Source organism: Esox lucius, chromosome 17, assembly GCF_011004845.1.
Source record: "Esox lucius isolate fEsoLuc1 chromosome 17, fEsoLuc1.pri, whole genome shotgun sequence".
NCBI classification, from domain to species: domain Eukaryota; kingdom Metazoa; phylum Chordata; class Actinopteri; order Esociformes; family Esocidae; genus Esox; species Esox lucius.
Genome location: NC_047585.1, coordinates 42,675,350 through 42,687,418, shown reverse-complemented (window position 1 = coordinate 42,687,418; position 12,069 = coordinate 42,675,350). Strand labels below are relative to the sequence as shown.

Sequence of the window (12,069 nt, the reverse complement as noted above, 5' to 3'; positions counted from 1 at the left end):
CAACCCACATTAAGTTGTAGCCTAACTCAATAACTTTAAAAAACTTAATGGGGGTTATTATTATTTCTAAATGATTACATGATTTTACAATACTTCCAGACCAGAGTATTTTTTTTTTATGTTTTGGGCACATTTTTAGAAAGAGGAATTGTTGGAACTATAACTGTATTTGTAATCACACCAACTCTAGTGGGAAGAATAATTGTTATTTTATATTCCATCAATTCAATTCAATGCAATCAGCCATGTTCATCTCCAATTGTAATTGGTCATATAATAAGACAAAAGACAGAAGAAGTACACAACAAAATAACATTTTGCATTCTATTACCAGTTCGACAATCTGTTATGACTCTGATCGTCTTGTTACCCTTCCAACAATCTATCTCCCCTTTGACCATCATGTTACCCCTCTGACCATTGTGTTATACCCCTTTAACCATACTGTAACCCCTTTGACCATTATGTCACCCCTCTGACCATTGTGTTATACCCCTTTAACCATACTGTAACCCCTTTGACCATTATGTCACCCCTCTGACCATTGTGTTATACCCCTTTAACCATACTGTAACCCCTTTGACCATCATGTTACCCCTCTGACCATTGTGTTATACCCCTTTAACCATACTGTAACCCCTTTGACCATTATGTCACCCCTCTGACCATTGTGTTATACCCCTTTAACCATACTGTAACCCCTTTGACCATCATGTTACCCCTCTGACCATTGTGTTATACCCCTTTAACCATACTGTAACCCCTTTGACCATTATGTCACCCCTCTGACCATTGTGTTATACCCCTTTAACCATACTGTAACCCCTTTGACCATCATGTTACCCCTCTGACCATTGTGTTATACCCCTTGAACCATACTGTAACCCCTTTGACCATTATGTCACCCCTCTGACCATTGTGTTATACCCCTTTAACCATACTGTAACCCCTCTGACCATCATGTTACCCCTCTGACCATTGTGTAATACCCCTTTAACCATACTGTAACCCCTTTGACCATCATGTTACCCCTCTGACCATTGTGTTATGCCCCTTTAACCATACTGTTACCCCTTTAGCAATGCTGTTACCCCTCTGACCATCCTGTTACCCCTTTGACCATCGTATTACCCCTTTAACTATTTGTTACTCCTCTGATCATCCTGTTTATCCTTTAGCCTTCCTGTTACCCCTTTAACCATCCTGTTACCCCTCTGACCACACAGTTACCCCTCTGACCATCCTCTTACCTCTCTGACCACCCTGTTACCCCTCTGACCATCCTGTTACCCCTCTGACCACACCGTTACCCCTCTGACCATCCTCTTACCTCTCTGACCATCCTGTTAACCCTTTAACCATCCTGTTACCCCTCTGACCACCCTGTTACCCCTCCCACATGTAGCTGTGTAAATTTCCTGTGTCTGATCTGTTTTGTTTTCCAGGGAGCGATCGGACCTGGTGGTGCTACAGGTGCCCAGGGACCCCCTGGTCTGCAGGGTATGCCCGGAGAGAGAGGAGCCTCAGGGATCCCTGGACCTAAGGGAGACAGAGTGAGTGAGGCTGTGGCGTCAGAATGACTGGAATGAGGTTGTGCGTCTGAATGACTGGAATGAGGCTGTGGCATCAGAATGACTGGAATGAGGTTGTGCGTCTGAATGACTGGAATGAGGCTGTGGCGTCTGAATGATTGGAATGAGACTGTGTCGTCTGAATGACTGGAATGAGGCTGTACCGTCTGAATGACTGGAATGAGGCTGTAGCGTCTGAATGACTGGAATGAGGCTGTATTCGCTGAATGACTGGAATGAGGCTGTGGCGTCTGAATGACTGGAATGAGGCTGTAGCGTCTGAATGACTGGAATGAGGCTGTGGCGTCTGATGACTGGAATGAGGATGTGTCGTCTGAATGACTGGAATGAGGCTGTGGCGTCTGAATGACTGGAATGACTAGAGTAATATGCTGGAAAACACCTTCGCTGCATGTTAGACTGGCAGAGAAGATCTGTGGTAATGACTGTTTACTTTGTTATCGTCAACAGAGCTTGCGATAATGTAGAGCTTGTCATAGTCATGGCCAGTGATGATGTGGAGTTGCAACAGATAATGTATCACATTTTCAACGCGTGTTGAAGTACTGCATGTTGCTGGACTGATGTTCTGATAATGCATCTTGTGTGCCGCAGGGTGACAACGGTGAGAAAGGACCCGAGGGGGCTTCTGGCAAAGACGGATCGAGAGTGAGTCCCCATCAACACCCTCCAGCTGTGTAGAATCTGATGAATCCATTAATTCTCATTTAATATTCAAGATATTGGAATGCACCTTACATCCGTCCTCTTAGCTTTGTTGAATTGCTTCCTAGTTAATGGACATTAACAGCCGAAAGAGCTACGCTAAGGTTTCTAGTCTTTTCTCTTCCATTTCCTCTCTATCTCTCTCTCTCACTCTCTCTTGGTCTCTTAGGGTTTGACTGGTCCAATTGGTCCTCCTGGCCCAGCTGGTCCCAATGGAGAGAAGGTGAGATTTTCTCTTTAAACTGGTTAAGGAGCTAATCACAGTCATTGGTCAATCGGTTCATGTTGTGATTGGATTAGATCAATCAAAACAATATCACCCGTTATCGCATGAGGTTGTTGTATCTCCTAGCTACGATAAAGAGAGTTACGTGTTTAGTATGATATACAGCACAGTAGCTTTTCCTATGTTTGACCTGTGATTGACCTCTGAACTCTGTGCATCCTCCAATAGGGTGAATCTGGTCCCTCTGGACCTTCTGGTGCTGCCGGTGCCCGTGGTGCTCCTGTAAGTACCTTACACACACACACACACACACACACACACCTGGATATGATAAAACCTACAGTAAGTTAAGGCTATGTTTTTCTCTTCCTTAGCAATCAACTGCCTAGGGTACCGTATTGATCGTATTGAGTCGAGAATAACTTTCACCCAGACTCCAGGTTCCCATTGATCTCTTTACCTCTCAGTCAGCAAGGAAATGGAAACATAACATGCTACAGGAGATGCTGCCGGTTGCTCATTGGACCAAGGACATGTCAAAAGATGTAAATGCTGCTTAACTTGAACACTCTGACCTCTTTGTCCTCTTTTCTCCTAATAGGGTGACAGGGGTGAGACTGGACCTCCTGGACCTGCTGGCTTCGCTGGGCCTCCAGTAAGTATGAAGACCACAACACCACACTAGTTCTACCTCAACACTGATTGACCAGCATGTCTGATCCTATACTGTCTCCACCTCTACTCTGATTGACTAGCATCTCTGACACTACAGTAGTTCTATCTCAACATTGATTGACCAGTAAGTCTGACACTACACTAGTTCTACCTCAATACTGTTTGACCTGCAAGTCTGACACTACACTAGTTCTACCTCATCACTGATTGACCAACAAGTCTGACACTGTCTTCTCTACCTCAACCCTGTTTAACCAGCACGTCTGACACTACACTAGTTCTACCTCAACAGACAATCAACAATAAGTCCCTGTACCGTCAACAATAAACCCCTGTTACCATCAACAAAAAACTCCTGTTACCATCAACAATAATCCCTGTTACCATCAACAATAAACTCCTGTTACCATCAACAATAAACTCCAGTTATCATCAACAATAAACCCCTGTTACCATCAACAATAAGCCCCTGTACCATCAACAGTAAGCCCCTGTAACATTGACAATAAGCCCCTGTAACCATCAACAATATACCCCTGTTACCATCAACAATAAACTCCTGTTACCATCAACAATAAGCCCCTATAACATCGACAATAAGCCCCTGTAACATCAACAGTAAGCCCCTGTAACATTGACAATTAGCCCCTGTAACCATCAACAGTAAGCCCCTGTAACATCGACAATAAGCCCCTGTAACATTGACAATAAGCCCCTGTAACCATCAACAATATACCCCTGTTACCATCAACAATAAACTCCTGTTACCATCAACAATAAGCCCCTATAACATCGACAATAAGCCCCTGTAACATCAACAGTAAGCCCCTGTAACATTGACAATTAGCCCCTGTACCATCAACAGTAAGCCCCTGTAACATCGACAATAAGCCCCTGTAACCATCAAAAGTAAGCCCCTGTAACATCAACAATAAGCCCCTGTAACCATCAACAGTAAGCCCCTGTAACATCAACAATAAGCCCCTGTAATATCGAAAATAAGCCCCTGTACCATCAACAGTAAGACCCTGTAACATGCACAACAGTCACTGCAATAGACACCTGTTTTATTCTTGCAGAATCTTACATTAAAGATGAAGATGTTTATTTAGTTTAATTAGTTTGACCTGTTTTGAGGCGCCGCTGATTTACAGCAGGGTACCCCCACTATTTATTTACCATGGACTTCACCCGTCTTCCCATTAGAGCTGAGTCTTCATCTGCTGTAATGGCAAAGGTGGAAAAGGCAGCTCTCATCACTAATAAAGAAACAGCTGTTCTCCCTACACCCTGTGACAATGGCTCTGTTAGTCTGTGAATCGCTAAACAGGCCAAACCCAGCAGCATCTGCCCTCAGCCTTGGCCCCGGAACAAAACACCACACCGGAGTCACCCTGGACACCAGTCTTGGCTAAACAACAGATGTAAATGAGAAGGCTGGTTGTGTGTTCATGTGGAATCGAGCTGATGGCTGAGGTGTGTTTTCCCCACTGTCCCTCCTCAGGGTGCTGATGGTCAGCCTGGAGCCAAGGGAGAGCAAGGAGAAGGAGGACAGAAAGGAGACGCCGGTGCCCCCGGACCCCAGGGACCCTCTGGAGCCCCTGGACCTTCTGTACGTTGCCTCAACTTGTCTTTTGTGATTTTGACGCCACAGTGTCTATTTTGAGCAGGCGAATAGACCTTACGTGAATGTATAGTCTGTGTTTGCTGTGGGAAACATGGCAGATGGCTTTTATCACACTTTACTCCAGTGAAGACATGAGAGACACTGAAGATACCACTTCAGGTTTTTCACAGAACTCATCATGATTGCCTTCATTTTAGGGACCGACGGGTGTTTCCGGACCTAAAGGTGCTCGCGGTGCTCAGGGACCCCCTGTGAGTATAGAAAAATAGCATTTTGTGTATTTATCCTGTCTGGACAAAGGTACTCACATTCAGGCTTGACTTGAACCAAGCATGAGTGTACCTTAAATCAGTGTTTTGCTTCAGCTTTTGATGTGTCTCATGATCTCTCTTCGACAGGGTGCTACTGGTTTCCCTGGTGCTGCTGGTAGAGTGGGGCCCCCAGGTCCCAATGTAAGTAGTTACCTGTCATAAACATCCGCCTCAGAAACACTCTGAAACACCGCCTCAGAAAACATCTTGTCAACCTATTCAAGCCTAAGACTGAATTTACACAGGATTTAGTCTGAACCAGGTTTCTATCACTTTTTGGGTATTTTGTTCAAATCAGATTATAAACAATATAAAACAGCTTTGCGGTAATCTTAACTGAAATGTCCTGGTATGATTGGATAAATGACCAGTTAGTGGTGGGGAAAGTCAGAATTGGGCTGCCATGGCTAGTAGACATTGATTTATTATGTTAACAAAGTAGAATAGTCCATTTTAATCTCAAGTGTTGAGTTGAATATGTCTGGAATGGAAAAGGCTTTGTTTTGTGTGGGTGTAACAGTGTTGATAATAATTTTCCAAAATGAATAAGCTCTTTATGTAATTCCAAGTTTATATTTTTAGGTGATGCATGTTTTTTGAGTCACGCTAATCGTCACTTTGTTAAAATTCAAGATGTTGTCTAGCTTAGACACTTCAACAAAAATGGATTCCATTTTTCACAGCAGCAGGACCTTCTGTTCAGGATCCAGTGCAGTATTTCCTGTCTACCACTAGAGTACTTTCTGGCTTAAACCTGTAGTGAATAACATTGGATGTGTATGACGTCAACTTTTGAAATATTTACTGTTTTCATTATTTTGCTCTGTATTATTTAGTGTATGAGGGTTGGCTCAGACGCTCTTGTATTCCAATGTATTGACCTCCTTCTACCTGTCTGTCTGTCAGTCTGTCTGTATGTCTATCTGTCAGTCTGTCTGTCTGTCTGTCTGTCTGGCTCTGTGTAGTTTCCAACCATTTGTAGTAAAACCGTTGGCGATCAATCAATTGATCGACTGAGTAGTTGATTTAATGAGGACTGATTGGCTGATTGATAGATGTATTGATTGTCTCTCAGGGTAACCCTGGTGCTGCTGGACCCGCCGGGCCTGCTGGGAAAGACGGTCCTAAGGGAGTCCGTGGAGACGGTGGACCTCCAGGCAGACAGGGAGACGCTGGGCTTCGTGGATCCGCGGGAGCACCTGGCGAGAAGGGAGATGCTGGAGAGGATGGTCCCCCTGTAAGTTCATCTGTTTAAGTGTACATTATTGCCCTCAGAGAAACATACATTATCGCCCTCATAGAAATGTGCATTATCACCCTCAGAGAGAGAAGCATATATTATTGTCCTCACACGACCATTCATTATCACCTTCAGAGAACCATTCGCTACCACCCTAAGAAAACCATAAATTACCCATGCATTACCACCCTTAGATAACAATACATTACCACCCTCAGAGAACCATGCATTACCACCCTTAGATAACAATACATTACCACCCTCAGAGAACCATGCATTACCACCCCCAAAGAAAAAAGCATTACCACCCTCAGAGAACCATGCATTACCACCCCCAAAGAAAAAAGCATTACCACCCTCAGAGAACCATGCATTACCACCCCTGAAGAAACATGCATTAACACCCTCAGAGAACCATGCATTACCACCCCCAAAGAAACAAGCATTACCACCCTCAGAGAACCATGCATTACCACCCCTGAAGAAACAAGCATTAACACCCTCAGAGAACCATGCTTTACCACCCCCGAAGAACCATGCATTACCACCCCCGAAGAACCATGCATTACCACCCTTAGAGAACCATACATTACCACCCTAAGGGAACCATGCATTACCACCCCCGAAGAACCATGCATTACCACCCTTAGAGAACCATACATTACCACCCTCAGGGAACCATGCATTACCGCCCCCGGAGAACCATGTGTTACCACCCTCAGAGAACCATACATTACCAACATCAAAGCTGCCTTTTACGCTGTTTGGGCTAGAGAACCATTTAGCCCTGCACTCCAATAAGCAAAATAACATGTAAAATGCTGGATTAGCTGTCACCATGTCCACCTTCTATAACAACAACGTTAGGGAAACAGGTTCAACCGGCTTCATGCTTCATTCAACATTGAAAAGTGCTCTGATGTTCTGGCACAGCAGACAACTCTCCCACACAAGCCCGCCACTTAGTTAACGCTGAAATGCGTCAGGGTTTTGGCAGATATAAATAAAGCTACTGGCTTTATTTCCAAAGAGTCTCTCTTGGGTTTACGTTTTACCCGCCATTAGTCATTAGTCAAGGCTGGCGAAGGAAGCAAGGAAACTGTTGTCCGTAATGGACAGAAACACGACCCCTCACTCCCCATCACTATTCCCAATAATCAGACCCAATACATTGCTGTCTACCAGACCATGAAGCATCTGCACACAAGTCTTGGAAAGATGCCGGGATGCTCAAAAGGCCTGTGCTTTTATATTGCACTTGTATTCCCCAGAATATTTTACTGGCGACCCATTTTACTGTCCACCCATTTTACTGTCCACCCATTTTACTGTCCACTCATTTTACTGTCCACCCATTTTACTGTCCACTCATTTTACTGTCCACCCATTTTACTGTCCACCCATTTTACTGTCCACCCATTTTACTGTCCACTCATTTTACTGTCCACTCATTTTAACACTTTGGGCAAGACACCCCCTCCCCCCCCCCGCCCCCCACAAATCAATGAACTGACTGCAGGTTGAAATGGTGGCAGTCACTGTTCTGTGATCATTTGTTATAACGCAAAGTACTCTCTCCTCCTTTCTCTCCTTCTCTTTGTGTCCCTCTCTCCTCCTTTCTCTCCTTCTCTTTGTGTCCCTCTCTCCTCCTCCTCTCCTTTTCTTCTATCCCTGTATCTCTTCCTCTCTTCTGTGTCCCAGGGTCCTGGCGGCCCCCCTGGTCCTTCAGGTTTGGCTGGGCAGCGTGGCATTGTGGGTCTCCCTGGGCAGCGTGGAGAAAGAGGTTTCCCTGGCCTGCCTGGACCCTCTGTAAGTCACATACATTACCACCCATTCCTTTATAGACTGTTAATGATCCACTAGATCTAAAGTGTAGGGAAAGCAGATCACCCAGTGGATCTAAAGTGCAAGGGAAGCAGATCACCCAGTGGATCTAAAGTGTAGGGAAATCAGATCACCCAGTGGATCTAAAGTGTAGGGGAAGCAGATCACCCAGTGGATCTAAAGTGTAGGGGAAACAGATCACCCAGTGGATCTAAAGTGTAGGGGAAGCAGATCACCCAGTGGATCTAAAGTGTAGGGGAAGCAAATCACCCAGTGGATCTAAAGTGTATGGGAAGCAGATCACCCAGTGGATCTAAAGTGTAGGGGAAGCAGATCACCCAGTGGATCTAAAGTGTAGGGGAAGCAGATCACCCAGTGGATCTAAAGTGTAGGGGAAGCAGATCACCCAGTGGATATTGCATCAGGCCAGTAACTGAAAGGTTGCTGGTTGAAATCTAAAACAGTGGGAAACGAAACATTGTTGTCTCCTTGAGCAAGGCACTTCACCATAATTGCTCCTGTAAGTCTCTCTTGATAGGAGTGTCTGCCAAAATTATAACACATCATTTCAGCCTGTAGTTTTGAAAGTGATGCTCACAAGCCAAGACAGGTCCCATGTTTTTGGGCAGTACATCAGCCTGAATTTAGATATATTTAAGGAATCATACTATAATTTAAACATTTGTTGTGCTTAAGATCCAAAAGGGCATCTTTAATTAATTAATATAAAATGTGATTAGCTAGCGAATTAGCATGTGACTGAATAGCATTGCAGCCTTGTAGGCTTGTACTCACAGAGTGCATCAACACCTCCTCCTACCGGCGGGCATCCAGTTAACCAGTCTGTCTCCACCAGGGTGAGCCCGGAAAGCAAGGAGCCCCAGGTGGGAGCGGAGACCGTGGACCTCCCGGCCCCGTCGGACCTCCAGGCCTGACAGGACCTGCTGGGGAGCCTGGTAGAGAGGTCAGTGTCTGCTACGCCACACAGCGCTCCGTTTGAACCTCTACCGTTCAGGGAACGTCGCGATCAGGCGGATGACAAACTACCCAGGTGTTGCTTCTGACATAAAACAATTTGTTGGTGTCCTCCCAGGGCAACGCCGGTTCCGATGGACCTCCGGGTAGAGATGGAGCAACCGGAGTCAAGGGCGACCGCGGTAACACCGGTCCTGTCGGAGCTCCCGGCGCCCCCGGTACTACAGGCGCGCCAGGTCCCGTCGGCCCCACCGGCAAGCAGGGAGACAGGGGAGAGTCTGTGAGTACGCCACCCCCCCCTGAGACCCCCAAAACACCTGGACCCCCCCCCCCCCCCCCCCCCCAAAACGTCTCTGTGACACCATGGGTGCACGCTATCTTGGCCTCGTTGTCTTGCTACTGTCTGTCGATTTCATATTTCCCCCAGATGGACACAAGCTCACTGAGATACTGTTGTCTTGTTGTCTGTCTCAGAACCAGGAGGGCCATTAGATGTCTTGTAACGGCATCAGTGAGGCTTTTAAATTGAAATTGATTTGTGATTCATGGTTGTCTTATATAGTACAGTGCTTATTGATTTTGTACACTCATGTTTATCTTGTACTTAGACTTTGAATGCATTCTTATCAGTCACTCCAGTTCATGTTTTTACCATCTTAATCTGACCCAAAACTAGTTATATTCTATTGTGTTGTAGTTGCCCTTTGTCACCTTGTTTGTGTCTTCCTGGGTACTCTAGGGTGCCCAAGGACCTGCGGGGCCTGCCGGGCCTGCTGGAGCCAGAGGAATGGCTGGACCCCAGGGACCCCGTGGAGACAAGGGTGAGACCGGGGAGGCCGGAGAGAGAGGACAGAAAGGACACAGAGGATTCACTGGTCTGCAGGGTCTGCCTGGACCTCCTGTAAGTACCACAAATCACCCTGTCCCTCCAAATCGCCCTGTCCCTCCAAATCGCCCTGTCCCTCCAAATCACCCTGTCCCTCCAAATCACCCTGTCCCTCCATATCGCCCTGTCCCTCCAAATCGCCCTGTCCCTCCAAATCACCCTGTCCCTCCAAATCGTCCTGTCCCTCCAAATCGTCCTGTCCCTCCAAATCGCCCTGTCCCTACAAATCGCCATGTCCTTCCAAATCGCCCTGTCCCTCCAAATCGCCCTGTCCCTACAAATCTCCCTGTCCCTCTAAATCACCCTGTCCCTCCAAATCGCCCTGTCCCTACAAATCTCCCTGTACTTCCAAAGCTCTCTGTTTGGCCAAATCTCCCTGTGCCTCAACATTTTTTAAAAGGCAGACATTGCCATTAGATAAACACTGTCTCACATTGTCTCACCTTGTCTCACGTTGTCTCTCCCTACAGGGTCAAGCTGGGGACCAGGGTGCATCTGGACCTGCTGGACCAAGTGGATCAAGAGTGAGTTTAGTCAAATGTGTAACACCCTGAACCCCTCTACTGGTCTCTACTACAGTATAACACCCTGAACCCCTCTACTGGTCTCTACAACAGTATAACACCCTGAACCCCTCTACTGGTCTCTACTACAGTATAACACCCTGAACCCCTCTACTGGTCTCTACAACAGTATAACACCCTGAACCCCTCTACTGGTCTCTACAACAGTATAACACCCTGAACCCCTCTACTGGTCTCTACTACAGTATAACACCCTGAACCCCTCTACTGGTCTCTACAACAGTATAACACCCTGAACCCCTCTACTGGTCTCTACAACAGTATAACACCCTGAACCCCTCTACTGGTCTCTACAACAGTATAACACCCTGAACCCCTCTACTGGTCTCTACAACAGTATAACACCCTGAACCCCTCTACTGGTCTCTACTACAGTATAACACCCTGAACCCCTCTACTGGTCTCTACAACAGTATAATACCCTGAACCCCTCTACTGGTCTCTACTACAGTATAACACCCTGAACCCCTCTACTGGTCTCTACAACAGTAATCCTCAATGACACTCATACCCCACCAACTGTACCCACTACATCTCCCTCAATTACATTTATACCTCACCAACCAGTCCCACTACATCTCCCTCAATGACACTCATACCTCACCAACCAGACCCACTACATCTCCCTCAATGACACTCATACCTCACCAACCAGATCCACTACATCTCCCTCAATGACACTCATACCTCACCAACCAGACCCACTACATCTCCTTCAGTGACACTCATACCTCACCAACCAGACCCACTACATCTCCCTCAATGACACTCATACCTCATTGAAGGGGACACAGCGCTATGAAGGTGGTTTCCGTCTGAATCTTGTGTTTGTTCTGTGTAGGGACCACCCGGACCCGTCGGTCCATCCGGAAAAGACGGTTCTAACGGTATGCCCGGCCCCATTGGACCCCCCGGACCTCGAGGACGCTCTGGAGAGACTGGTCCCGCTGTCAGTATAACTGTCCCCTTCAGTCTCTCAACTAATATTTCTTTTAAAGAACACAAAGGTTTCCACATTCTTCCATGAGTGATATATTCCGGGTATGTGTTTTAGGGTCCCCCTGGAAACTCTGGACCCCCCGGCCCCCCTGGTCCTCCTGGCCCTGGGATCGACATGTCTGCGTTCTCTGGCATGACCCAGATCGAGAAGTCCCCCGATCCCCTGAGGTACATGAGGGCCGACCAGGCCTCTGGAAACCTCAGGACACATGATGCGGAGGTGGACGCCACCCTCAAGTCCCTCAACAGCCAGATCGAGAACATCCGCTCCCCCGAGGGTTCCAAGAAGAACCCTGCGCGTACCTGCAGGGACCTGAAGCTGTGCCACCCCGACTGGAAGAGCGGTGAGGGACTGGGTAGCAATGGAGTCCAGTTCTGAGTTGAACCCGGCCAGCATGGCTTGACCCGGGAAACTCAGGGACCTC

General features: G+C 46.9%; 1 protein-coding gene across 2 annotated transcripts in view; it reads left to right on the top strand.

Moving 5' to 3' along the window:
• The window catches only part of LOC105016702 (collagen alpha-1(II) chain), a 56,770-nt gene that overhangs the window by 41,735 nt on the left and 2,966 nt on the right, over positions 1-12,069 (top strand). For both annotated transcript variants that reach the window (XM_029114062.2, XM_029114061.2), the window contains 16 exons: positions 1,446-1,553; positions 2,187-2,240; positions 2,467-2,520; positions 2,752-2,805; positions 3,125-3,178; positions 4,703-4,810; positions 5,023-5,076; positions 5,224-5,277; positions 6,212-6,373; positions 8,078-8,185; positions 9,057-9,164; positions 9,294-9,455; positions 9,915-10,076; positions 10,532-10,585; positions 11,487-11,594; positions 11,700-11,988. In XM_029114062.2, the coding sequence (XP_028969895.1) occupies positions 1,446-1,553; positions 2,187-2,240; positions 2,467-2,520; positions 2,752-2,805; positions 3,125-3,178; positions 4,703-4,810; positions 5,023-5,076; positions 5,224-5,277; positions 6,212-6,373; positions 8,078-8,185; positions 9,057-9,164; positions 9,294-9,455; positions 9,915-10,076; positions 10,532-10,585; positions 11,487-11,594; positions 11,700-11,988 (1,693 nt within the window). The remainder of the gene's footprint in view (positions 1-1,445; positions 1,554-2,186; positions 2,241-2,466; positions 2,521-2,751; positions 2,806-3,124; positions 3,179-4,702; positions 4,811-5,022; positions 5,077-5,223; positions 5,278-6,211; positions 6,374-8,077; positions 8,186-9,056; positions 9,165-9,293; positions 9,456-9,914; positions 10,077-10,531; positions 10,586-11,486; positions 11,595-11,699; positions 11,989-12,069) is intronic.